The sequence below is a fragment of the Nerophis lumbriciformis genome, linkage group LG01, assembly GCF_033978685.3.
Source record: "Nerophis lumbriciformis linkage group LG01, RoL_Nlum_v2.1, whole genome shotgun sequence".
NCBI lineage: Eukaryota > Metazoa > Chordata > Actinopteri > Syngnathiformes > Syngnathidae > Nerophis > Nerophis lumbriciformis.
Window position 1 is genome coordinate 12,431,937 of NC_084548.2, and position 27,974 is coordinate 12,459,910.

The following is a 27,974-nucleotide window of genomic DNA, read 5'->3' on the forward strand; positions in this document are numbered from 1 at the left end:
TTCTTTCTACGTAAAATAAATAAAATAGCTCTGCAAATAATACAAAATGTATCGAACTCAGATAATAAAATACATTTGCAGGCAGGCACTTTGTGACTCATCATAGTAAACAATAGGGATGTCCGATAATGGCTTTTTGCCGATATCCGATATTCCGATATTGTCCAAGTCTTTAATTACCGATACTGATATCAACCGATACAGATATCAACCGATATATACAGTCGGGGAATTAACACATTATGCCTAATTTGGACAACCAGGTATGGTGAAGATAAGGTACATAGAAACTAGTAATTAATGAAAATGAGTAAAATTAACTGTTAAAGGTTAGTACTATTAGTGGACCAGCAGCACGCACAATCATGTGTGCTTACGGACTGTATCCCTTGCAGACTGTATTGATATATATTGATATATAATGTAGGAACCAGAATATTAATAACAGAAAGAAACAACCCTTTTGTGTGAATGAGTGTAAATGGGGGAGGGAGGTTTTTTGGGTTGGTGCACTAATTGTAAGTGTATCTTGTGTTTTTTATGTTGATTCAATTAAAACAAACAAACAAACAAAAAAAACAATACCGATAATAATAAAAAAACCCGATACCGATAATTTCCGATATTACATTTTAACGCATTTATCGGCCAATAATATCTGCAGGCCGATATTATCGGACATCTCTAGTAAACAACCAACCAATCATGGATGTTCTTATACGTGCAAGCACGTCTTGGAAGGAGGAAAGGGAGGGTTTTAGTAGCCCATGGAGGGGGGGCGGGGGAGGACAAGGAACACAACAAATAAGCGGCGTTTGGTCATTTTTACGTGAAAAAAATTATATCGATATTATGATGTTTTCTTAATTCATATCTTGTTTGAAAATATATCGATATATCTTACAAACTCGATAAATCTCCCAGCCCTAGGTTGAGGGTACAGTATTTTTCGGATTATAAATCGCAGTTTTTTTCATAGTTTGGCCGGGGGTGCGACTTATACTCAGGAGCGACTTATGTGTGAAATTATTAACACATTAACGTAAAATATCAAATAATATTATTTAACCAATTCACGTAAGAGACTAGGCATATATCAGCATGGGCTTCAGTGACAGCCGAAACCATCCTGTCCGCATTCAGAAAAGGCTGGAATAAATGGAACTGCAAATGACGATGACTCTGACGTAAGCGACGTACCGATAGACGAGGAAGCGGCGCATTGTCTACCTTTTGGAGTTGGCAGAGTTGTTTAGAAGCGACACCGAGGAAGAAGATTTCGTGGGATTTAGCAATTAGGAGTGACAGATTGTTTGGTAAACGTATAGCATGTTCTATATGTTATAGTTATCTGAATGACTCTTACCATAATATGTTACGTTAACATACCAGGCACATTCTCAGTTGGTTATTTATGCCTCATAAAACATACACTTATTCAGCCTGTTGTTCACTATTCTTTATTTATTTTAAATTGCCTTTCAAATGTCTATTCTTGGTGTTGGCTTTTATCAATAAATTCCCCCCCCAAAGTGCGACTTATATATGTTTTTTTCCTTCTTTATTATGCATTTTTGGCCGGTGCGATTTATACTTCGGAGCGATTTATAATCCGAAAATTACGGTATATGGTTTGTCCTAGCTAGTTTTAGCCTCTGACTTTAGTCGCTGTTTCAAGTGGCCGTCTCGATATTGTTTAGTTCAGGTGTGTCGGGGATAAATGAGCGGTCCCGGACACATTAATTCCCCAAACAAATGTTGCTTACCCTCACAATGACCGCTTTCACTCACATTTATGTCAATTTCCCTGATATTCTGCGTTAACTGCTGGTTCCATTTTAATGGCCAATTCTGTCTGCGGTCACGTAAACGTGGAAATCCTGTGCCTCACTTTTTTTTTTTGTTTAGTGTATATTGATTAGTAGGCACACACTGCAAAAAGTGAAATCTAAGTAAGATTAAATATCTCAAATAAGGGTGATATTTGCTTATTTTCTGTCTGATAAGATCATTCTTCTCACTAAGCAGGTTTTATGTTAGATTGTTTTACTTGTTGTAAGTGTTTTGGTCCTAAATGATCTCAGTAAGATATTATAGCTTGTTGCTGAGATTTGATGACCTATATTGAGTAAAACATGCTTGAAACTAGAATATCAACTGTTGCAAAGCTGTGTCATCAACACTCACAAGTATAAAACTGCTTTTTTAAAGTAATAATTTCTTACTTCAAGCATGAAAAAAAAAAATCATTATATCATTATGTCAAGATAACGGCACTAGCATTTATTTAATTTAAGAATATTTTTCAACATATTGAGCAAAAAGGTCTCATTTTTTTTCCTACCAAGAAAAGTGCAGTTATTAGTGAGAATATACTTATTTTAAAGGGGAACATTATCACAATTTCAGAATTGTTCAAACCATTAAAAATCAGTTCCCAGTGGCTTATTATATTTTTCGAAGTTTTTTTCAAAATTTTACCCATCACGCAATGGGTAAAATTAAAAAAAAGCTTCAAAGTGCCTGATTTTAACCATCGTTATAAACACCCGTCCATTTTCCTGTGACGTCACACAGTGAAGCCAACACAAGCAAACATGGCGGAAAGAACAGCAAGCTATAGCGACATTAGCTCGGATTCAAACTCGGATTTCAGCGGCTTAAGCGTTTCAACAGATTACGAATGTATTGAAACGGATGGTTGTAGTGTGGAGGCAGGTAGCGAAAACGAAATTGAAGAAGAAACTGAAGCTATTGAGCCATATCGGTTTGAACCGTATGCAAGCGAAACCGACGAAAACGACACGACAGCCAGCGACACGGGAGAAAGCGAGGACGAATTCGGCGATCGCCTTCTAACCAACGATTGGTATGTGTTTGTTTGGCATTAAAGGAAACTAACAACTATGAACTAGGTTTACAGCATATGAAATACATTTGGCAACAACATGCACTTTGAGAGTGCAGACAGCCCAATTTTCATCAATTAATATATTCTGTAGACATACCCTCATCCGCGCTCTTTTCCTGAAAGCTGATCTGTCCAGTTTTGGAGTTGATGTCAGCAGGCCAGGGAAGCTAGGGTCGATAGGGGGTTTAGCTCGCTCGTCTGCGGGAACAAACTGCCGCCATTGCTTGCCGTGCTACCGAGGTTCTTTGTCCCTGAATTGCTCACACACTCCGGCAGATTTAATGGGGGTCTGGCGACAGATTTCTTTGACTTTATTCGTTGGAAATGCATCTGCTTTGAGTGTCGCAGGATATCCACACATTCTTGCCATCTCTGTCGTAGCATAGCTTTCGTCGGTAAAGTGTGCGGAACAAACGTCCAATTTCTTGCCACTTTCGCATCTTTGGGCCACTGGTGCAACTTGAATCCGTCCCTGTTCGTGTTATTACACCCTCTGACAACACACCGACGAGGCATGATGTCTCCAAAGTACGGAAAACAGTCGAAAAAACGGAAAATAACAGAGCTGATTTGACTCAGTATTTGAGAAAATGGCGGATTGCTTCCCGATGCGACGTCACATTGGTCATCGCTCCGAGAGCGAATATTAGAAAGGCGTTTAATTCGCCAAAATTCACCCATTTAGAGTTCGGAAATCGGTTAAAAAAATATATGGTCTTTTTTTCTGCAACATCAAGGTATATATTGACGCTTACATAGGTCTGGTGATAATGTTCCCCTTGAAGGTATTTTTGGGTTCATTGAGGTTAGCTTATTTTACTTGTTTTGGAAAGTCTTGACAAGCCGAATTTTCTTGTTCTATTGGCAGATAATTTTGCTTAGTTTAAATAAAATACCCCTCATTTTTGTACTTTTTTTCCTTGTTTTTGAACACTGACTTTTTGCAGTGCACTAATGCTGTGTCAAAATAAAACGTCGCATCCATGGTGAGATCCCAAACTCTAGTAGATGTGATCATTTTTACACTCACTCATCGGTTTCACCATAACAAGCTCAGGAATTCGCTTGCATGTTCTGTGACCTTTTTTTTTGGATATTTTTTTTCGTGAGAAGCCAAAAATCGAAACTCATTAAAATGTGATTAATCGTCCAGCCCTCATACATAACAACATTGCTGCCATGATTCATATTCCTAAACTTTAATTTATGTAGCTTAAACCTGGAAAAAAAAAAAAAAGAAGACAAAAGTGTTGCCGGGCAGATATTTCAGGATACACTACTTATAATACGTCCCTTTGACCAAGCTGCTGGATGCATCTCTTATTTAAAATGCTTGTGCTCCAATCTAATCGCCCACAGATGTGCTAGGCATGCACTGACGCACACTTATAATCAAACAGTGCAGGAGATTTTGCCAAAGAAATGACTGAAATTGTTTTAAGCCTCATAAATAATGTAGAGGCTGCTTTTTCCAGCACAGACTCGAAGGCTATCCATTCAAAGATCAACCTGCGCGAGCAAAATTTACATTTTTGGATGGCATCTCAGGGTCGAGATAATCCATCAGTTTCCCGGCTGCCATACATCATTAAGCTATAGATGATATTCATGAATTCTGCTCACAGATAACGGCAAACAAGATGAAGCGGGATTCATCTGCGACCTTCTCCTCATGCATAGTGCAGTGAATTGTAGATGTGCTTTTACTTCTTTCAACTGTCGTATCCTTCAGGAGAGAGAAAATGACAGTACATACCCTTTCCATGTTCTTGTCCTTAGAACAGATTGTTCTCCCAAAATTTTGCTCCGATTAATATTGATTGTTCGACCAATTTATACAGAATGTCAGCATCATTTTACAAATACCGTATACAAATGTGCATTTGACAAGTTTATATACACACAATCAGGCCCGCGAACAGGTTTTATTATTTTGATAAGTATAAAAATTTGCTGAAATTTTTGAATGAAAGAAACTGCTGTTCTAAATGTGTCCACTGGATGTCGCAATAGCAATTATTTGTATCTTTGTAGATCATGGGTGTCAAACTCTGGCCCGCGGGCCAAAAATTTCACTTGTAATGTTGTGTCGTTCGCGAACGATTCGTTCGAATGAACGAATCTTTTGAGTGAACGTACTGAACCGAATCACTTCATGAACTGATTCGTTCCTTTCTCAGTTCAGTTGAGCTCCGCCGCGACCATGCCGGTATGAGTGGAACTGGCGCATTCTGTGACGTCGGCGAACGACGCAGCCAGCTACTCATCATGGGGGCGGGGGGAGGGACTGAGCGAACGATTCGTTCACCGCGGATTAACGACATGAATCACTCAGTGAACGACAACGCTCTCGCTCTCTGCTCTGCTTGCCCCAATGCCGCGAGTGATTCTCCTCCCGTCGCGGGGATATGTTTCATGCCATTGGCATCCGTTCTCCATTTGGTGAACACATTTTTTGAACGAATCAATTTAAGGAACTGATTCTAGTGATTCAGTACAGTCAAAAGAACTGCCGATCCCATCACTATTCACTTGGCCCTTGAGGCGATATCAAATTAACACTGGAGCTGACCCGCCGATTATATACAGCGACGGTGCCGCGATAACACCTCATTCACCGCTAATTCTCAAACTTGCCAACCCTCCCGGGAGACTCCCAATTTCACTGCCCCTCCCAATAATAGTCACGTCTTCTTTTCATCCAGTCCAACGAGTGCTGGCCCAGTCACATTTGTGCGGCTTCTGCACACACACACACAAGTGAATGCAATGCATACTTAATCAACAGCGATACAGGTTACACTGAGGGTGCCCGTATAAACAACTTTAACACTGTTAGAAATATACGCCACACTGTGAATCCACACCAAACAAGAATGACAAACACATTTTGGGAGAACATCCGCACCGTAACACAACATAAACACAACAGAACAAATACCCAGAACCCTTTGCAGCACTAACTCTTCCGGGACGCTACAAGGTGTGTGTGTGTGTGTGTGGGAAGAGTTAGTGCTGCAAAGGGTACTGGGTATTTGTTCTGTTGTGTTTATGTTGTGTTACGGTGCGGATGTTCTCCCAAAATGTGTTTGTCATTCTTGTTTGGTGTGGGTTCACAGTGTGGCGTGTATTTCTAACAGTGTAAAAGTTGTTTATACGGGCACCCTCAGTGTAACCTGTATCGCTGTTGATTAAGTATGCTTGCATTCACTTGTGTGTGTGTGTGCAGAAGCCGCACAAATGTGACTGGGCCAGCACTCGTTGGACTGGATGGAAAGCAGACGTGACTATTATTGGGAGGGGCAGTGAAATTGGGAGTCTCCCGGGAGGGTTGGCAAGTATGAGAATTAGCGGTGAATGAGGTGTTATCGCGGCACGAAAACGACACGACAGCCAGCGACACGGGAGAAAGCGAGGACGAATTCGGCGATCGCCTTCTAACCAACGATTGGTATGTGTTTGTTTGGCATTAAAGGAAACTAACAACTATGAACTAGGTTTACAGCATATGAAATACATTTGGCAACAACATGCACTTTGAGAGTGCAGACAGCCCAATTTTCATCAATTAATATATTCTGTAGACATACCCTCATCCGCTATCTTTTCCTGAAAGCTGATCTGTCCAGTTTTGGAGTTGATGTCAGCAGGCCAGGGAAGCTAGGGTCGATATTCTTCTCTTGATCATCTTCGGTGGCATAAGGGACGGTGTGAGCCAAGACATCCAGGGGGTTTAGCTCGCTCGTCTGCGGGAACAAACTGCCGCCATTGCTTGCCGTGCTACCGAGGTCCTTTGTCCCTGAATTGCTCACACACTCCGGCAGATTCAATGGGGGTCTGGCGGCAGATTTCTTTGACTTTATCGTTGGGAATGCATCTGCTTTGAGTGTCGCAGGATATCCACACATTCTTGCCATCTCTGTCGTAGCATAGCTTTCGTCGGTAAAGTGTGCGGAACAAACGTCCAATTTCTTGCCACTTTCGCATCTTTGGGCCACTGGTGCAACTTGAATCCGTCCCTGTTCGTGTTGTTACACCCTCCGACAACACACCGACGAGGCATGATGTCTCCAAGGTACGGAAAACAGTCGAAAAAACGGAAAATAACAGAACTGATTTGACTCGGTGTTTGAGAAAATGGCGGATTGCTTCCCGATGTGACGTCACGTTGTGACGTCATCGCTCCGAGAGCGAATATTAGAAAGGCGTTTAATTCGCCAAAATTCACCCATTTAGAGTTCGGAAATCGGTTAAAAAAATATATGGTATTTTTTCTTCAACATCAAGGTATATATTGACGCTTACATAGGTCTGGTGATAATGTTCCCCTTTAAATCAACATAAAAAACACAAGATACACTTACAATTAGTGCACCAACCCAAAAAACCTCCCTCCCCCTCATTCACACAAAAGGGTTGTTTTTTTCTGTTATTAATATTGTGGTTCCTACATTATATATCAATATATATCAATACAGTCTGCAAGGGATACAGTCCGTAAGCACACATGATTGTGCGTGCTGCTGGTCCACTAATAGTACTAACCTTTAACAGTTATTTTTACTCATTTTCATTAAATACTAGTTTCTATGTAACTGTTTTTATATTGTTTTACTTTTTTTTTTATTCAAGAAAATGTTTTTAATTTATTTATCTCATTTTATTTCATTAATATTTAAAAAAAGGACCTTATCTTCACCATACCTGGTTGTCCAAATTAGGCATAATAATGTGTTAATTCCACGACTGTATATATCGGTTGATATTGGTATCGGTAATTAAAGAGTTGGACAATATCGGAATATCGAATATCGGCAAAAAGCCATTATCGGACATCCCTAATGTATACCATACAGAATCACAGTACCGTATTTTTTGGAGTGTAAGTCGCCCCGGAGTATAAATCGGACCGGCCGAAAATGCATAATAAAGAAAAAACAACAACATATATAAGTCGCACTGGAGTATAAGTCGCACCAGCCGAAAATGCATAACAAAGAAGGAAAAAAACATATATAAGTCGCACTGGAGTATAAGTCGCACCGGCCGAAAACGCATAATAAAGAAGGAAAAAAACATATATAAGTCGCACTGGAGTATAAGTCTCACCGGCCGAAAATGCATAATAAAGAAGAAAAAAAACATATGTAAGTCGCACTGGAGTATAAGTCGCACCGGCCGAAAATGCATAATAAAGAAGGAAAAAAACATATATAAGTCGCACTGGAGTATAAATCGCACCAGCCGAAAATGCATAACAAAGAAGGGAAAAAACATATATAAGTCGCACTGGAGTATAAGTCGCACCAGCCGAAAATGCATAATAAAGAAGGAAAAAAACATATATAAGTCGCACTGGAGTATAAGTCTCACCGGCCGAAAATGCATAATAAAGAAGGAAAAAAACATATATAAGTCGCACTGGAGTATAAGTCTCACCGGCCGAAAATGCATAATAAAGAAGGGAAAAAACATATAAGTCGCACTGGAGTATAAGTCGCACCGGCCGAAAACGCATAATAAAGAAGGAAAAAAACATATATAAGTCGCACTGGAGTATAAGTCGCACCGGCCGAAAATGCATAATAAAGAAGAAAAAAAACATATAAGTCGCACCGGCCGAAAATGCATAATAAAGAAGGAAAAAAACATATATAAGTCGCTCCGGAGTATAAGTCGCACTGGCCGAAAATGCACAGTAAAGAAGGAAAAAAACATATATATGTCGCATTTTTTGGGGAAATGTATTTGATAAAACCCAACACCAAGAATAGACATTTGAAAGGCAATTTAAAATAAATAAAGAATAGTGAACAACAGGCTGAATAAGTGTACGTTATATGAGGCATAAATAACCAACTGAGAACGTGCCTGGTATGTTAACGTAACATATTATGGTAAGAGTCATTCAAATAACTATAACATATAGAACATGCTATACGTTTATTAATCTTATACGTCTACTCTCTCACGTGAATGGGCTAAATAATATTATTTGATATTTTACGGTAATGTGTTAATAATTTCACACATAAGTCGCTCCTGAGTATAAGTCGCACACCCGGCCAAACTATGAAAAAAAACTGCGACTTATAGTCCGAAAAATACGGTACTATTAATGCCAGGATAACAAAATTTTCACTTAGGCATCTTCAGAATGGATCTGACTATCATTTAAAAAGGTTTCCCTTTAGGGGACCTGTTTTTTTTTGTCCCCATACCGTCAGAGGTCCCCTAAAGGTGACTGTGTAAACAGAGCGATGTCCCCATTAAGTAAGCATTGCCAGACCACACACACACACACACACACACACACACACACACACATGCGCAACCTAGCCGAGTGATAGATTGCCTGCAATGCAATCCCTCCTCGCAAGTTCTTAAAGATAACCAACACATTTCATAATATAAATAATTGGAACGACTCCAAATAATCCAAAAGTCAAACCCATGCAATGCTTGCTGACCCGCGACGACATTTGTGCACGTAACGAAGATTGCTTCTCTCAAAAGTAATTAATAACAGCCACCACCTTGCACAAAATAAATAATCAGAACTACTCCAAATAAGAAAGGGACTATTAGCAATGCAGCAGAATAGAAGTCATTGCACAAGCAAATGAGACAAAGCATGAATGCTCAGTATGAGTGCAGACCAGCAGAGGGAGGAGGGGATCGAGTCCAAGTCCAGCACGGTACAGGGGCCTAACAACAACCTGCCAGCAAAACCCAAAATGAAACCATTAAAAACCAGAACAGTCCTCTGAGATGATACTCTCCCAATAGCACAGTGCTTTTCAACTGTTTTCTGTTACGCCCCCCTTTGGAAGAAGAAAATATCCCCACTCTCCACCGTGACTATAAATAGTATGCTTTGTCTATAAAATTGTTATAACTATACCTCTGCATAACATTGTAAGCTTATTCACATTAAAAGAAACCACCCACTGGTCTTTCCTTGCCCCCCACCGTGGTTACAGCGAAGCCAAGTTCTACAAACGCTTCATTATATTCTGATGCGTCAAAAAAAAAGCATGTTCCGCAAGATCACACGCGCCCCTCTATATGGCAAGTAATACTTTTAAAAAGACCCTGAATCCAAAATGTGATCTGGATCACCCCCATATGTAAGCACTTACCACTTACTTGTGTTGGTGTCAGTATGATCCATCCATCCATCCATCCATCTTCTTCCGCTTATCCGAGGTCGGGTCGCAGGGGCAGCAGCCTAAGCAGGGAAGCCCAGACTTCCCTCTCCCCAGCCACTTCGTCCAGCTCTTCCTGTGGGACCCCGAGGCGTTCCCAGGCCAGCCGGGAGACATAGTCTTCCCAACGTGTCCTACCGGTCGGACGTGCCCTAAACACCTCCCTAGGGAGGCGTTTTGGTGGCATCCTGACCAGATGCCCGAACCACCTCATCTGGCTCCTCTCGATGTGGAGGAGCAGCGGCTTTACTTTGAGCTCTCCCCGGATGACAGAGCTTCTCACCCTATCTCTAAGGGAGAGCCCCGCCACCCGTTGGAGGAAACTCATTTCGGCCGCTTGTACCCGTGATCTTGTCCTTTCGGTCATAACCCAAAGCTCATGACCATAGGTGAGGATGGGAACGTAGATCGACCGGTAAATTGAGAGCTTTGCCTTCCGGCTCAGCTCCTTCACCACAACGGATCGATACAGTGTCCGCATTACTGAAGACGCCGCACCGATCCGCCTGTCGATCTCACGATCCACTCTTCCCTCACTCGTGAACAAGACTCCGAGGTTCTTGAACTCTTCCACTTGGGTGTCAGTATGATGTCATTGCAAAATAAGCATCATTGGCTAAGACGCATGGATTTTTTTCAAAAGACTACAAAAATATTATCCATAAATTGAAACACAAATCTGTGTTATTAGTTTCAACATGTCTTTTTCTTGTTAGATAATATCATTGTAGGGGTGTAACGGTACACAAAAATGTCGGTTCGGTACGTACCTTGGTTTAGAGCAGTGGTCCCCAACCACCGGTCCGTGGATCAATTGGTACCGAGCCGCACAAGAAATGTAAAAAATTTATTTTTTATTTTTTTTGTTTTTTTTTATTTTTTATTAAATCAACATAAAAAACACAAGATACACTTACAATTAGTGCACCAACCCAAAAAACCTCCCTGCCACATTTACACTTATTTACACTCATTCACACAAAAGGGTTGTTTCTTTCTGTTATTAATATTCTGGTTCCTACATTATATATCAATATATATCAATACAGTCTGCAGGGATACAGTCCGTAAGCACACATGATTGTATTTTTTTATGACAAAAAAACAACAAAAAAAAAACCAAAAAAAAATACCATCCCCATTCTCCCCACCCCCCGGTCCGTGGGACAAATTTTCAAGCAATGACCGGTCCGCAGTTACAAAAAGGTTGGGCACCACTGGTTTAGAGGTCACGGTTTGGTTCATTTTCGGTACAGGAAGAAAACAACAAAATATACATTTTTTGGTTATTTATTTACCAAATTTGTAAACAATGGCATAACATACATATACACACAGGGTCCATTGCCAGGGTTCATGTGGTCAACATATAAAAAATAAAAAATAAATAAGATAAGGCTTAGAATGGTTTCTTAACAAAACTTTTCTACATATAAAGTGCTTTTTTTGATTGATTGATTGAGACTTTTATTAGTAGATTGCACAGTACAGTACATATTCCGTACAATTGACCACTAAATAGTAACACCCCAATAAGTTTTCAACTTGTTCAAGTCGGGGTCCATGTTAATCAACATTAAACTGCGTCAAGTTGTTGCTCAGATTAAATAAAATGACAAAACTTTTCTTCTACATATAAAAAGTGCAACATTAAACAGTTTCAAGTCAACTCAGCCTCAGATTAATTTTTCTTTCACCCCCCCTAGCCTGGCTAACTTGGCAGTAAGAGGTGGGAGCTGAGCTATTTGCTCGTTTTTATCTTCGTTGAAGCGATGTTCACTTGGGGATAGAGATATTATCGGCTGATAAATGCTTTAAAATGTAATATCGGAAATTATCGGTATCGTTTTTTTATTATCAAGATCGTTTTTTTTGTTTTTTTTATTAAATCAACATAAAAAACACAAGGTACACTTACAATTAGTGCACCAACCCAAAAAACCTCCCTCCCCCATTTACACTCATTCACACAAAAGGGTTGTTTCTTTCTGTTATTAATATTCTGGTTCCTACATTATATATCAATATATATCAATACAGTCTGCAAGGGATACAGTCCGTAAGCACACATGATTGTGCGTGCTGCTGGTCCACTAATACAAACCCCGTTTCTATATGAGTTGGGAAATTGTGTTAGATGTAAATATAAACGGAATACAATGATTTGCAAATCATTGTCAACCCATATTCAGTTGAATATGCTACAAAGACAACATATTTGATGTTCAAACTGATAAACTTTTTTTTTTGTTGCAAATAATCATTAACTTTAGAATTTGATGCCAGCAACACGTGACAAAGAAGTTGGGAAAGGTGGCAATAAATACTGATAAAGTTGAGGAATGCTCATCAAACACTTATTTGGAACATCCCACAGGTGTGCAGGCTAATTGGGAACAGGTGGGTGCCATGATTGGGTATAAAAGTAGATTCCATGAAATGCTCAGTCATTCACAAACAAGGATGGGGCGAGGGTCACCATTTTGTCAACAAATGCGTGAGCAAATTGTTGAACAGTTTAAGAAAAACCTTTCTCAACCAGCTATTGCAAGGAATTTAGGGATTTCACCATCTACGGTCCGTAATATCATCAAAGGGTTCAGAGAATCTGGAGAAATCACTGCACGTCAGCAGCCAAGCCTGTGACCTTCGATCCCTCAGGCTGTACTGCATCAACAAGCGACATCGGTGTGTAAAGGATATCACCACATGGGCTCAGGAACACTTCAGAAACCCACTGTCAGTAACTACAGTTGGTCGCTACATCTGTAAGTGCAAGTTAAAACTCTCCTATGCAAGGCGAAAACCGTTTATCAACAACACCCAGAAACGCCGTCGGCTTCGCTGGGCCTGAGCTCATCTGAGATGGACTGATACAAAGTGGAAAAGTGTTCTGTGGTCTGACGAGTCCACATTTCAAATTGTTTTGGGAAACTGTGGACGTCGTGTCCTCCGGACCAAAGAGGAAAAGAACCATCCGGATTGTTATAGGCGCAAAGTTGAAAAGCCAGTATCTGTGATGGTATGGGGGTGTATTAGTGCCCAAGACATGGGTAACTTACACATCTGTGAAGGCGCCATTAATGCTGAAAGGTACAAACAGGTTTTGGAGCAACATATGTTGCCATCCAAGCAACGTTACCGTGGACGCCCCTGCTTATTTCAGCAAGACAATGCCAAGCCACGTGTTACATCAACGTGGCTTCATAATAAAAGAGTGCGGGTACTAGACTGGCCTGCCTGTAGTCCAGACCTGTCTCCCATTGAAAATCTGTGGCGCATTATGAAGCCTAAAATACCACAACGGAGACCCCCGGACTGTTGAACAACTTAAGCTGTACATCAAGCAAGAATGGGAAAGAATTCCACCTGAGAAGCTTAAAAAATGTGTCTCCTCAGTTCCTGAAACGTTTACTGAGTGTTGTTAAAAGGAAAGGCCATGTAACACAGTGGTGAACATGCCCTTTCCCAACTACTTTGGCACGTGTTGCAGCCATGAAATTCTAAGTTAATTATTATTTGCAAAAAAAAAAGTTTATGAGTTTGAACATCAAATATCTTGTCTTTGTAGTGCATTCAATTGAATATGGGTTGAAAATGATTTGCAAATCATTGTATTCCGTTTATATTTACATCTAACAATTTCCCAACTCATATGGAAACGGGGTTTGTAATACAGCTTTGGCAAGTGTCTAGGGCCATAACTCTGGAATGGATTTTTTATGTTTTTTTAAACTAATGTTATGTTATAGTTTGGCCTAAATCCCAATCATGAAAGTTTGGGTACCTGACCAAAAAACAAGACCAGAACACTGAGGTCCTAATACTGCTGATTTAAAAACTGAATCTCATGAACATATATGTATTTTTTTTTTTTAATCAGAAGTGGTTGTATAATACAACAAAGAAAAAGCTTATGCAAGTTGATTTTGTGATAGTTCTTAGAACAAAACAGCCTCCTGACAACATTTTGTTTCCTATTGTATTTTTTCTAGGACTGCTGAAGGTCGAGAGCGGGCGTATGACCACAGCACGTATGGTCATCACGAGCGTGCGGGAAGCAGTTTCGAACGTCAACGACATTATGACACGGACTACTACACGAGAGAAAGGACTCTCAGCTCGTCTGGGACTGGGTCTGGCACCTCCCTGGGAAACAGTACTACCCTGTCCACCGGAGTCGGGGGCATTGTTAACGCCATCGCTGGCAACACCGGAGCAACTGGAGCGGCGGGGTCCGCCACAGGAGGAAACGGTGGCTCTACGTCCAGCGGAGTCAGCTTCTACCGCTCCCACAGCAGGAGTCCGTGTCGCTTTGAGACACCGGAGCCTCGGTATGAGTCTCGAACCAGGGAGGCCTTCACTTTGGCCAGTGTGGTTCACAGGGACCTTTACAGAGAGGACCGGGGTCGGCGCGGCGAGCGCTCGTATCGACACAGTCGCAGCCGTTCTCCGCACTCGACACACTCGCGAAACCCTTCTCCTCAGAGACTGGCAGGTCAGGCGACCAGACCTCCGTGCTCCCACAGCAGATCGGGCTCTCGCAGCCGAGCCTCCAGTTCAGACTCGGTCAGCAGCACCAGCAGCAGCACCAGTGGCAGGTGAGTGATGCTCCTTGATGTTTGCGCACGCCTGTAGCGCCACATTTTATATGAGTAGACTGCTGAGTGGTGGGATTTCTTACAAATTATTCACAAGAGTAGTGGAATTCAGGTCTTGTCTTTGGGAGATAAAAGTTTGAATCCCTCCGTCGACAGAAAAACTAACGTCATTCTCGAACTATAAGCCACTACTTTTATCCCATACTTGGTTGCTGACCCAAGTGGAGGAGTTCAAGTACCTCGGAGTCTTGTTCACGAGTGAGGGAAGAGTGGATCGTGAGGTCGACAGGCGGCGTCTTCAGTAATGCGGACGCTGTATCGATCCGTTGTGGTGAAGAAGGAGCTGAGCCGGAAGGCAAAGCTCTCAATTTCCCATCCTCACCTATGGTCATGAGCTTTGGGTTATGACCGAACGGACAAGATCACGGGTACAAGCGGCCGATATGAGTTTCCTCCGCCGGGTGGCGGGGCTCTCCCTTAGAGATAGGGTGAGAAGCTCTGTCATCCAGGAGGAGCGCAAAGTAAAGCCGCTGCTCCTCCACATCGAGAGGAGCCAGATGAGGTGGTTCGAGCATCTGGTCAGGATGCCTCCCTAGGGAGGTGTTTCGGGCACGTCCGACCGGTAGGAGGCCACGGGGAAGACCCAGGACACATTGGGAAGACTAAGTCTCCCGGCTGGCCTGGGAACGCCTCGGGATCCCCCGGGAAGAGCTGGACGAAGTGGCTGGGGAGAGGAAAGTCTGGGCTTCCCTGCTTAGGCTGCTGCCCCCGCGACGGAAGAAGATGGATGGATGGATGGATGGATGGGTTGCTGACCCCCGGTATAGGCAATGCTTAAGCAGCCACAGTAGGTCGTGAGTTCAAACCCCGGCCGGGTCATACCAAAGACTATAAAAATGGGACCTATTACCTCCCTGCTTGGCACTCCGCTGCTGCTCACTGCTCCCCTCACCTCCCAGTGGGTGGAAGAAGGGGATGGGTCTAGGGCTGCAACAACTAATTGATTCAATCGATTAAAATGGATTATAAAAATAGTTGGCGATTAATTTAGTCATCGATTCGTTGGATCTATGCTATGCGCAGAGGCAATTTTTTTAATTTATTTTTTTATTTAATTTGATTTTTTTTTAAATTTTTTATAAACCTTTATTTATAAACTGCAACATGTACAAACAGCTGAGAAACAATAATCAAAATAAGTATGGTGCCAGTATGCTGTTTTTTTTGTCAATAAAATACTGGAAAGGATAGAAATGTAATTTGTCTCTTTTATCCGATTATTAATCGATTAATCGAAATAATAATCGACAGATTAATCGATTATCAAATTAATCGTTAGTTGCAGCCCTAGATGGGTCAAATGCAGAGGGTAATTTCACCACACCTAGTGTGTGTGTGTGTGTGTGTGTGTGTGTGTGACTATCAGTGGTACTTTTAACATAATACATCCATCCATCCATTTCCTACCGCTTGTCCCTTTCGGGGTGGCGGGGGGTGCTGGAGCCTATCTCAGCTGCATTCGGGCGGAAGGCGGGGTACACCCTGGACAAGTCGCCACCTCATCGCAGGGCCAACACAGATAGACAGGCAACATTCACACTAGGGCCAATTTAGTGTTGATAATACATTTATTGTGGAATTATTAAGCAAAGTAAAATGGAGTGCACTACTCGACTGCAACCAGAAGAGGCGCTGTAGAATGAGTTTGTCTTCTAAAGAAGAACAATATGATGTCAGCCATGTGACGTGGATCAATACTACACCCATGCAGAAGTCATATGTGCAACATTATCCTGCAAAGCACTGTGGTGTATCAGTACAAACACAAATGTCATTTTTGTTATTACTTTTACAGTATTAAATTTGACTAGCCATTTATGTGGTTTTGCCGTTATATTGATGTGTCTAAATGTAATTCTGTATATGGACTTATTCGGACTGAGACGAATACAGAGCGATAACTAAGGGGTGCATTCATGAAACAAAACATAAAATCCCTTTTTAAATTGTTTGTACGTTAGCTGCATCATCTCCTTTGGACTTTGCCAACGGGTCAGAGCGACACCTGTGGTCAGACGCGGTATTGCCATCGGGGTGTTTTTTCTTTTTTAGGAGACGGCTGCTATATATTTTTCTCACTGCGTACCTCTGTGGTAATGCCCCCTCCCCCTCCGTGAGATCCAGTTGGAACTGGAAATTTCTGGCCAGCGCTGGCTGCCTGCCCACTCCCACAGGCCAGCCTCCATCAGGAGCACTTCCGGCAGTGTCTGAAACACAGAGATGAGAGAAAAGGAGGGAGGGGAATCAACAGAGAGCCCAGAAAACGAAGGCGGGCATGGGAATGGTTTGAGGAAAATGAGGCAGCCATTATTTTGCATCCATCTTCTCATGCTGGGAGACAGATGAAGCCTAAGTAATGACAAAAAAGAGGGCATTATTTTTCTCTGCTTCAAATGCAAGACCGTTTTTTTTTTTTTTTACATTTCTGCATTGTATATATGAATTTCTATCGGTTTGGACAGACCAAGCCATACATTGACATTGAATTGAAAAGTCTCATGTTTTAGCCTATCATTTAAATACTTGGAAATAAAACAAGCAACATGCTTTTTAAAGTGCACTTAACCATTAGGTTTATCTATGTGTCTAAATAATATTGCTCAAATTATTTAGTGAGGCATGTCCAAAGTCTGTTTAAGCATCAAGGGGGACCTGTGATGATTTTAATCTACATTTAAACACTTCCTTGTGGTCTAGATCAGTGATCCCCATCCACCGGGTCGTGGCCCGGTACCGGTCCGTGGATCGAGTGGTACCGGGCCGCACAAGAAAAAATAAAATAAAATAAAAATTAAAAAAAATACAAATATTTTTAATTTTTTTATTAAATCAACATAAAAAACACAAGATACACTTACAATTAGTGCACCAATCCAAAAAAACTCCCTAAACTCCCTCCCCCATTCACACACATTTGCACAAAAGGGTTTTTTCTTTGTTATTAATATGTCTGGTTCCTACATTATACATCAATGTAGATCAATACAGTCTGCAGGCATGATTGTATTTTTTAATGACAAAAAAAAACAAGCAAAAAAAAAACTTTTTTTTAGAGATGTCCGATAAATGCGTTAAAGTGTATTATCAGAAATTATTGGTATCGGGTTTTTTTAATTATCGGTATCGTTTTTTTTTTAATTAAATCAACATAAACACAAGATACACTTACAATTAGTGCACCAACCCAAAAAACCTTCCTCCCCCATTTACACTCATTCACACAAAAGGGTTGTTTCTTTCTGTTATTAATATTGTGGTTCCTACATTATATATCAATATATATCAATACAGTCTGCAAGGGATACAGTCCGTAAGCACACATGATTGTGCGTGCGGCTGGTCCACTAATAGTACTAACCTTTAACAGTTAATTTGACAAATTTTCATTAATTACTAGTTTCTATGTAACTGTTTTTATATTGTTTTACTTTCTTTTTTATTCAAGAAAATTGTTTTAATTTATTTATCTTATTTTATTATTATTTTTTCAAAAGTAATCTCTAATTGAGAGGATCATTTAAATGTGCGTCTGTACTGCATCAGTCTGCTGACAATCTAGAGGGTGCTTAAAGTCAGCTGGAAGGTCATCTTTAAACAGTATGTGTGATGTGGGTTACACTTGAATTGCTATTGCGACATCCAGTGGACACATTTAGAACAGCAGTTAAAAAATTGCAGCTCATTTTTATATTTAGCAAACTCATCTTGCAGGCCGGATTAAACCTGTTCACGGGCTTGATACGGCCCATGTGCCGTACATTTGACACCCCTGGTCTAGATAATATGTATCGGATATGCTTTAGTGTAAATTTAGCGTACATTTTTCCCCACAGTCACTTTTGTAACCCATTTTTTGAGTCTGTCTGCAGGATATTCTATTGTGTCGGCGTTCCCAGATTGCAAATGAAACCCTGCCCTATCCTCTCCAAAAGTAACATCATTTGTCTTTAGAAAATGTACACTGTTTAGATGTATATCTTCAAGTCGTCACGGCTATTTTCCCCCCAGACACGGCCAAAAATGATCTGTGTAAACATTAGATACATACAACCGGTCACCACGTTGGGTGCACCTGTACACTCGCCGGTCCAGTCAGAGAGCTTCATAAAAAAGCTCTTTATGGAAGCATCGATCTCACGATATGTCGCATGTCTGTGTTATTATGCACCTGCCATAATTACATTTAAATAATGCTTTATCTGTCTGTTTATCCGTTTAGTTATGGAATGCATGTGCAACATTCATTTCACACTTACAGCTAATAATGGCACGTTTTAACATGATAAGCAGTGTTAGTTTGTTAGTTACCTGCAGTCGTAACAGCAGACGACGTGTGAGATTGAAAACGCAACATTGTCACATGCTGCTAATGTTTCTGCTAGAATGTTCTCAATTCAATGCAATAATCACTTTGCAAGTGTCTTCCTTTGTCGTGATTTGATTCCAACGTCTGTGCTGTTGATCGGCGGCGTGCCTGGTAACATCATGCATGCCCCCAGACATCGATAAGGGAATCTTTAAAGGGGAACATTATCACAATTTCAGAAGGGTTAAAACCATTAAAAATCAGTTCCCAGTGGCTTATTTTATTTTTCGAAGTTTTTTTCAAAATTTTACCCATCACGCAATATCCCTAAAAAAAAGCTTCAAAGTGCCTGATTTTAACCACCCGTCCATTTTCCTGTGACGTCACATAGTGATGCCAACTCAAACAAACATGGCGCATAGAACAGCAAGCTATAGCGACATTAGCTCGGATTCAGACTCGGATTTCAGCGGCTTAAGCGATTCAACAGATTACGCATGTATTGACACGGATGGTTGTAGTATGGAGGCAGGTAGCGAAAACGAAATTGAAGAAGAAACTGAAGCTATTGAGCCATATCGGTTTGAACCGTATGCAAGCGAAACCGACGAAAACGACACGACAGCCAGCGACACGGAAGAAAGCGAGGACGAATTCGGCAATCGCCTTCTAAGCAACGATTGGTATGTGTTTGTTTGGCATTAAAGGAAACTAACTACTATGAACTAGGTTTACAGCATATGAAATACATTTGGCAACAACATGCACTTTGAGAGTGCAGACAGCCCAATTTTCATCAATTAATATATTCTGTAGACATACCCTCATCCGCTATCTTTTCCTGAAAGCTGATCTGTCCAGTTTTGGAGTTGATGTCAGCAGGCCAGGGAAGCTAGGGTCGATATTCTTCTCTTGATCATCTTCGGTGGCATAAGGGACGGTGTGAGCCAAGACATCCAGGGGGTTTAGCTCGCTCGTCTGCGGGAACAAACTGCCGCCATTGCTTGCCGTGCTAGCGAGGTCCTTTGTCCCTGAATTGCTCACACACTCCGGCAGATTCAATGGGGGTCTGGCGGCAGATTTCTTTGACTTTATCGTTGGAAATGCATCTGCTTTGAGTGTCGCAGGATATCCACACATTCTTGCCATCTCTGTCGTAGCATAGCTTTCGTCGGTAAAGTGTGCGGAACAATCGTCCAATTTCTTGCCACTTTCGCATCTTTGGGCCACTGGTGCAACTTGAATCCGTCCCTGTTCGTGTCGTTACACCCTCCGACAACACACCGACGAGGCATGATGTCTCCAAGGTACGGAAAACAGTCGAAAAAACGGAAAATAACAGAACTGATTTGATTCGGTGTTTGAGAAAATGGCGGATTGCTTCCCGATGTGACGTCACAACGTGACGTCATCTCTCCGAGAGCGAATACTAGAAAGGCGTTTAATTCGCCAAAATTCACCCATTTAGAGTTCGGAAATCGGTTAAAAAAATATATGGTCTTTTTTCTGCAACATCAAGGTATATATTGACGCTTACATAGGTCTGGTGATAATGTTCCCCTTTAACAAAACTGATTCCCAGGAATCGAAACCCTGGGAGCCCGTTCCCTCTAAGACCCGGTGTTTGATTCCCATCCCTAGTGCAAGCTCAGGCCAAAATGCATAAAGCTTATGATTTGGCGCTTTGGCATTGTTTAACACAAGTATCCAACATTGTAACAACATTTTAGGATTGTACGCTATACCGGTATTAGTATAGTACCGCGATACTAATGAATCATATTCGGTACTATACCGCCTCTAAAAAGTACCGGTCCACCACGCCTCCGTCGTCGTCACGTCCTGACATTGCTGGTTTACGAGCAGAGGAGCATGTTCGGCAGCGCACATTCACGGAGTACTTACAAGCAGACACAGTGTGTAGAGAGAAAAGGGAGAACGGACGCATTTTGGCTTAAAAACTAACAATAAAGGTGAAGTTATAACACTGAAACGCCCTCAGGAAGAGATGCTTTAAGACATGGCTAGCTAGCGAGCGGCTATAGTCCAGCCGCAGTCTGCAGTGTTTTAGCTATTTCTAAATCACTAATCCTTGCCTCCATGGCGACAAATAAAGTAAGTTTCTTACAAGTATCATCCCTGCAGGACGAGGAATAGCTAAACATGCTTCACTACACACCGTAGCTCACCCGCGTCACAATGTAAACAAACGCCATTGGTGGATCGACACCTAACATCCACTGTAATGATACCAAGTACAGGAGCGTATCTAGTCGATACTACTATGATTACATCGATATTTTTGGCATCACAACATCTTCTTTAGTTTTTCTTTAAATGTATATTATGTTTATAAACTCAGGAAATATGTCCCTGGACACATGAGGACTTTGAATATGACCAATGTATGATCCTGTAACTACTTGTATCTGATTGATACCTAAATTTGTGGTATCATCCAAAACTGATGTAAAGTATCCAAACAACAGAAGAATAAGTGATTATTACATTTTAACAGAAGAGTAGATAGAACATGTTAAAAGAGAAAGTAAGCAGATATTAACAGTAAATGAACAAGTGGATTAATAATTCATTTTCTACCACTTGTCCTTGATAATTTTGACAAAATAATGGAATGAAAAATGACACAATATGTTACTGCATATGTAAGCAGCTAAATTAGGAGCCTTTGTTTGCTTACTTACTACTAAAAGACAAGTTGTCTTGTATGTTCACTATTTTATTTAAGGACAAACTTGCAATAAGAAACATATGTTTAATGTACCCTAAGATTTTTGGTTAAAATAAAGCCAATAATGCAATTTTTTGTGGTCCCCTTTATTTAGAAAAGTATCGAAATACATTTTGGTACCGGTGCCAAAATATTGGTATCAGGACAACACACGGGGCGGTATGGCGTAGTGCAGGCTTGGTCAATTATTTTGACTCGGGGGCCACATTTAGAGAAAAACATGCGTCTTGGGGCCGGTATATCTATTTTTAGGAACACTAATACAAAACCTCACAATAATGTCTGATTGAATGCTAAAAACTTCATGACAGACCGCCTTAAAAAACATAATGGAATTTTACATTTTTCTATGAACGATAAAACACGGAATATTCACAAAATATGAATGTCACACCCCCTTTCGATCGACATATTTTACAATCAAGTGAAACGCAACAAAAATGCAACAAACCGTGAAATATGAACGCGAAGGGTACAAAATAAACCAACCTACAATCTGATATATCTGATACATCACTAAGCTTTAGAACTTTGTCGTGAAAATCTCCCGCCCCGTCTGTGGAAACGCTTTCCACCCACACTGCTTGGTGCCTCGTCTGAGCTGCTGTGATGTCGATTACCATAGTAACTAATTAGATGACCATAGTAACTAATTAGATTACCATAGTAACTAATTAGATTACCATAGTAACTAGTATATCATCAAAAAGCGCAGATTCCAAGCATTGAAAGACTTAGTGTAGTTGAAGACTTACAGTCATTAGAAAACATCACTGCACATCATAATGGCAGCTACATTTTCCATCTTAAACATCTAAAAAAAATGATTTGGGAATGTCCGGCGGGCCAGATTAAAAAGCTTAACGGGCCGCATGTGGCCCCCGGGCCTTAATTTGCCCAGGTCTGGCGTAGTGGGTAGAGCGGCCATGCCAGAAACCTGAGGGTTGCAGGTTCGCTCCCCGCCTCTTGACATCCAAATCGCTGCCGTTGTGTCCTTGGGCAGGCCACTTCACCCATGCCCCCAGTGCCGCTCACACTGGTGAATGATTGATAGATGGTGGTCGGAGGGGCCGTAAGCGCAAACTGGCAGCCTCGCTTCCGTCAGTCCACCCCAGGGCAGCTGTGGCTACAAATGTAGCTTACCACCACCAGGTGTGAATGAATGATGGGTTCCCACCAACGTTCCCTCTAAGGTGCGCGCCTGTGCAATTGCGCACTGCTCAAGCGTCCTCTGCGCACGGCAAATCTATGCCACGCACAAAATCAAATAAAAAAAAAAAGCGCATAACAATTTTCGACACACGGACACGACAGAGAAAACAGTTTTCGTCATCATTGTTCAAATATTGTAACGTCTGTCGAGACGCTTTGAGGACATGGATTCCATCCATCACTTTACTGAGCAAAACTCTTTATTGTCGGCCATAAACACATCACCAAAACATTAGTAAAAAAATGATATCTAGCAAAAGTGGTCGTTTTCTGCAGTACAAGCCAGACCAAAAGCAACTTTGTTATATCAACAGCAGCCGCTCACTCTTTCTCACTTGCGCCAACACTTGCACATATGGCACTTAGCCAGTGATGCGTTTACAGCCACACAAAAAGTCGGACAACTCCAACACCACACATAAAGTGTAATTCCAGGTCGTTACACTATGATTTACCAATCAAATGTGTGCTTATTCTAGTGTCATTTATTAGGAATCTTCATTTATAAATATTAATCATGAAATTCTGTTAGTATATTAAATAAATACTAATAAAAATATATTTTTTACAAACAGGAAGTTGCAGGAATGTACACATGATCCCCTGCTTACATCTCATTGTGCAACATGTGAATGTTTTAATGGGAACTAAATGCAATGTCTGAAAGGGGTACAAATTATTTCCAAAGCAGGACCTCCACCCACACAAACAATACAAGTACACAGTTCATAAAAAACGATATTTTTTGTTATTGTCATTGTAAGTGGGCCTAAACACTTATATTAGAAATGGAAATGACTGCTGTCATTTGATTCTAATAATAAGAGAATGTTGTCTGTCTATCTGTGTTGGCCCTGCGATGAGTTGGGGACTTGTCCAGGGTGTACTCCGCCTTCCGCCCGAATGCAGCTGAGATAGGCTCCAGCATCAACCGCGACCCCGAAAGGGACAAGCGGTAGAAAATGGATGGATAGATGGAGATTTAACTTGTTATTTAGTCAGGTTAGGGACAGGTGTGCTGCTGGTGTAGCCACAGTGTGCACGTCTGATGTTGTCATGGGCTCCACTGAATGCTCAGGGAGTTTTTGCGTTTGCTCATTGGTTCCCACTTCTCCGTGAGCGCTTTGAGTATCTAATAATAGAAAAGCGCGATATAAAATCTAATCCATTATTATTAGGGATGTTCGATAATATCGGCCTGCCCATGCGTTAAAATGTAACATCGGAAGTTATGGGTGTCGGTTTATCAGTATCGTATTTGTTTTTTGTTTTTTGTTTTTTTTATTAAATCAACATAAAAAACACAAGATACACTTACAATTAGTGCACCAACCCAAAAAACCTCCCTCCCCCATTTACACTCATTCACACAAAAGGGTTGTTTCTTTCTGTTATTAATATTCTGGTTCCTACATTATATATCAATATATATCAATACAGTCTGTAAGGGATACAGTCCGTAAGCACACATGATTGTGCATGCTGCTGGTCCACTAATAGTACTAACCTTTAACAGTTAATTTTACTCATTTTCATTAATTACTAGTTTCTATGTAACTGTTTTTATGTTGTTTTACTTTCTTTTTTATTCAAGAAAATGTTTTTAATTTATCTATCTTATTTTATTAATTTTTAAAAAAAGTACCTTATCTTCACCCATTGGCGTTGTTAATAATTTGGTGGTTTTTTTTGTTTGTTTTTTACAAATAAATGCCGACATATTCATTATAAAGTGGCCCAAATATGAGTTTAAATAAATAATCATATAACCTGTTATTATTCACTCAGTTTCCCCTCACTTAGTAGCGTAAGGTAGAGAGCCCCTTTAGTGCGTCGGTATCCAATCCATTCCACTTGTTCATATAGAAAATGCCCACATCACTCAAATTCCAGTCTGCATTTTCTCTGACCTTGCTTGCGGTCCTGCAGGTGTATGAAGCACATTATCTTCCTTTACAATGAGTTAAGCTGCACAAAACCTTGTGTGTGCAATTGTAATTAATTAATTTTTTAAATTTTGTGTTTCTTGTAGAATCTATATAAAGTAATATACATTAGCCTATTGTTAAAATAATGAAAACAACATCATTAAATATATTTGTTTTATTGTATTGTTACATTAATAGCTGTTTTATTATTATAGGATGGCTTGTTAAACATTTCATAGGATTTTCAGAGGGAGGAAAAACCAAGACATTTAATATAAAATGTAAAATGAATAAATACATATAAAGAAAAAGAAAAAAAATGGTTAAAAGCCATCGTCCCGGGGAGCATTTAATTTCGTCCCGTGCATTTAAAAAAAATAAAAATAATAACAATGAATAATATCTAAGTCTTTGTTAGCCGTTTGTGAACTTTTGTGCTCGTGCGTAACATTCGCTCGCATCCTGTACATCTCCTGGGGGCTAAGCCCACCTGTCCTTAAAAGCTAGTGACGCCCCTGTCTTCACCATACCTGGTTGTCCAAATTAGGCACAATAGTGTGTTAATTCCACGACTGCATATATCGGTTAATATCGCTATCGGTAATTAAAGAGTTAGACAATATCGGAATATCGGATATCGGCAAAAAGCCATTATCAGACATCCCTAATTATTATTATTATTATTATTATTATTATTATTAACACTACTCTACAAGACCCGGTGTTTGATTCCCATCCCTCGTGCAAGCTCAGACCAAGATGCATAAAGCCTATGATTTGGCATTGTTTAACACAAGTATCCAACATTGTAACAACATTGATACAATAATAGAAGAAATTCATCATAGGTCCACTTTAAACAGGATTTTGCATTCCGATCATACAGCATGAAGCAGATGCCTTGCATCAATGTCCAAAATGACTTCATCACGTACAAGGTTTCATGAAAGACCTCCCATGCAGACCTCCAACAAGACAACTTTAATTTTCTCCCACTTGATCATAACTCATTACCCATGACCATGCCATGCAGTTTTTGCATGTTAGTATTTAGGAATAACCCAGTGCGTGTGTCCATGTCCTGTGTCTTTTTTGCTCCAGTGATTCCAGCAGCAGTTCAAGCGATGAGTCTCCGGCACGCTCAGTACAGTCAGCCGCTATTCCAGCGCCATCAGCACTTCCTTTATCATCTCTTGACAAGGAGGAACCACGTAAAAGCTTCGGCATCAAGGTCCAAAATCTTCCTGTGCGCTCTACAGGTGACTGTCAGCACATGGTGTCTAATTAAAATGCACCCTGATCTGCATACTTAAATATACATGTTCCGTTCCACCACAGATACAAGTCTAAAGGATGGCTTGTTTCACGAGTTTAAAAAGCACGGAAAGGTGACATCTGTACAAATTCACGGCGCTTCGGAGGAGCGCTACGGACTCGTCTTTTTCCGCCAGCAAGAAGACCAAGAAAAAGCTCTCGGAGCATCAAAGGGAAAGCTTTTTTTTGGAATGCAAATTGATGTCACTGCCTGGAACGGTCCAGGTATGTTCTCATATCTAACTGTTTGTCCTCTGTGGCTTAATAAGATTCAAAGTAAAATACGAACCCCGTTTCCGTATAAGTTGGGAAATTGTGTTAGATGTAAATATAAACGGAATACAATGATTTGCACATCCTTTTCAACCCATATTCAATTGAATGCACTACAAAGACAAGATATTTGATGTTCAAACTCATAAACTTTATTTTTTTTTGTGCAAATAATGATTAACTTAGAATTTCATGGCTGCAACACGTGCCAAAGTAGTTGGGAAAGGGCATGTTCACCACTGTGTTACATGGCCTTTCCTTTTAACAACACTCAGTAAACGTTTGGGAACTGAGGAGACACATTTTTTAAGCTTCTCAGGTGGAATTCTTTCCCATTCTTGCTTGATGTACAGCTTAAGTTGTTCAACAGTCCGGGGGTCGCCGTTGTGGTATTTTAGGCTTCATAATGCGCCACACATTTTCAATGGGAGACAGGTCTGGACTACAGGCAGGCCAGTCTAGTACCCGCACTCTTTTACTATGAAGCCATGTTGATGTAACACGTGGTTTGGCATTGTCTTGCTGAAATAAGCAGGGGCGTCCATGGTAACGTTGCTTGGATGGTAACATATGTTGCTACAAAACCTGTACGTACCTTTCAGCATTAATGGTGCCTTCACAGATGTGTAAGTTACCCATGTCTTGGGCACTAATACACCCCCATACCATCACAGATGCTGGCTTTTCAACTTTGCGCCTATAACAATCCGGATGGTTCTTTTCCTCTTTGGTCCAGAGGACACGACGTCCACAGTTTCCAAAAACAATTTGAAATGTGGACTCCTCAGACCACAGAACACTTTTCCATTTTGTATCAGTCCATCTTAGATGAGCTCAGGCCCAGCGAAGCCGACGGCGTTTCTGGGTGTTGTTGATAAACGTTTTTTGCCTTGCATAGGAGAGTTTTAACTTGCACTTACAGATGTAGCGACCAACTGTAGTTACTGACTGTGGGTTTCTGAAGTGTTCCAGAGTCCATGTGGTGATATCCTTTACACACTGATGTCGCTTGTTGATGCAGTACAGCCTGAGGGATAGAAGGTCACGGGCTTAGCTGCTTACGTGCAGTGATTTCTCCAGATTCTCTGAACCCTTTGATGATATTACGGACCGTAGATGGTGAAATCCCCAAATTCCTTACAATAAGCTGGTTGAGAAAGGTTTTTCTTAAACTGTTCAACAATTTGCTCACGCATTTGTTGACAAATTGGTGACCCTCGCCCCATCCTTGTTTGTGAATGACTGAGCATTTCATGGAATCTACTTTTATACCCAATCATGGCACCCACCTGTTCCCAATTCGCCTGTTCACCTGTGGGATGTTCCAAATAAGTGTTTGATGAGCATTCCTCAACTTTATCAGTATTTATTGCCACCTTTCCCAACTTCTTTGTCACGTGTTGCTGGCA

At 40.9% G+C, this 27,974-nt stretch overlaps 1 protein-coding gene across 1 annotated transcript in view; it reads left to right on the forward strand.

Annotated features, from left to right (window-relative positions):
• The window catches only part of spen (spen family transcriptional repressor), a 71,347-nt gene that overhangs the window by 22,006 nt on the left and 21,367 nt on the right, over positions 1 to 27,974 (forward strand). Inside the window, exons 3-5 of the mRNA XM_061974993.1 lie at positions 14,115 to 14,720; positions 26,080 to 26,237; positions 26,317 to 26,517. Of these exons, the coding sequence (XP_061830977.1) occupies positions 14,115 to 14,720; positions 26,080 to 26,237; positions 26,317 to 26,517 (965 nt within the window). The remainder of the gene's footprint in view (positions 1 to 14,114; positions 14,721 to 26,079; positions 26,238 to 26,316; positions 26,518 to 27,974) is intronic.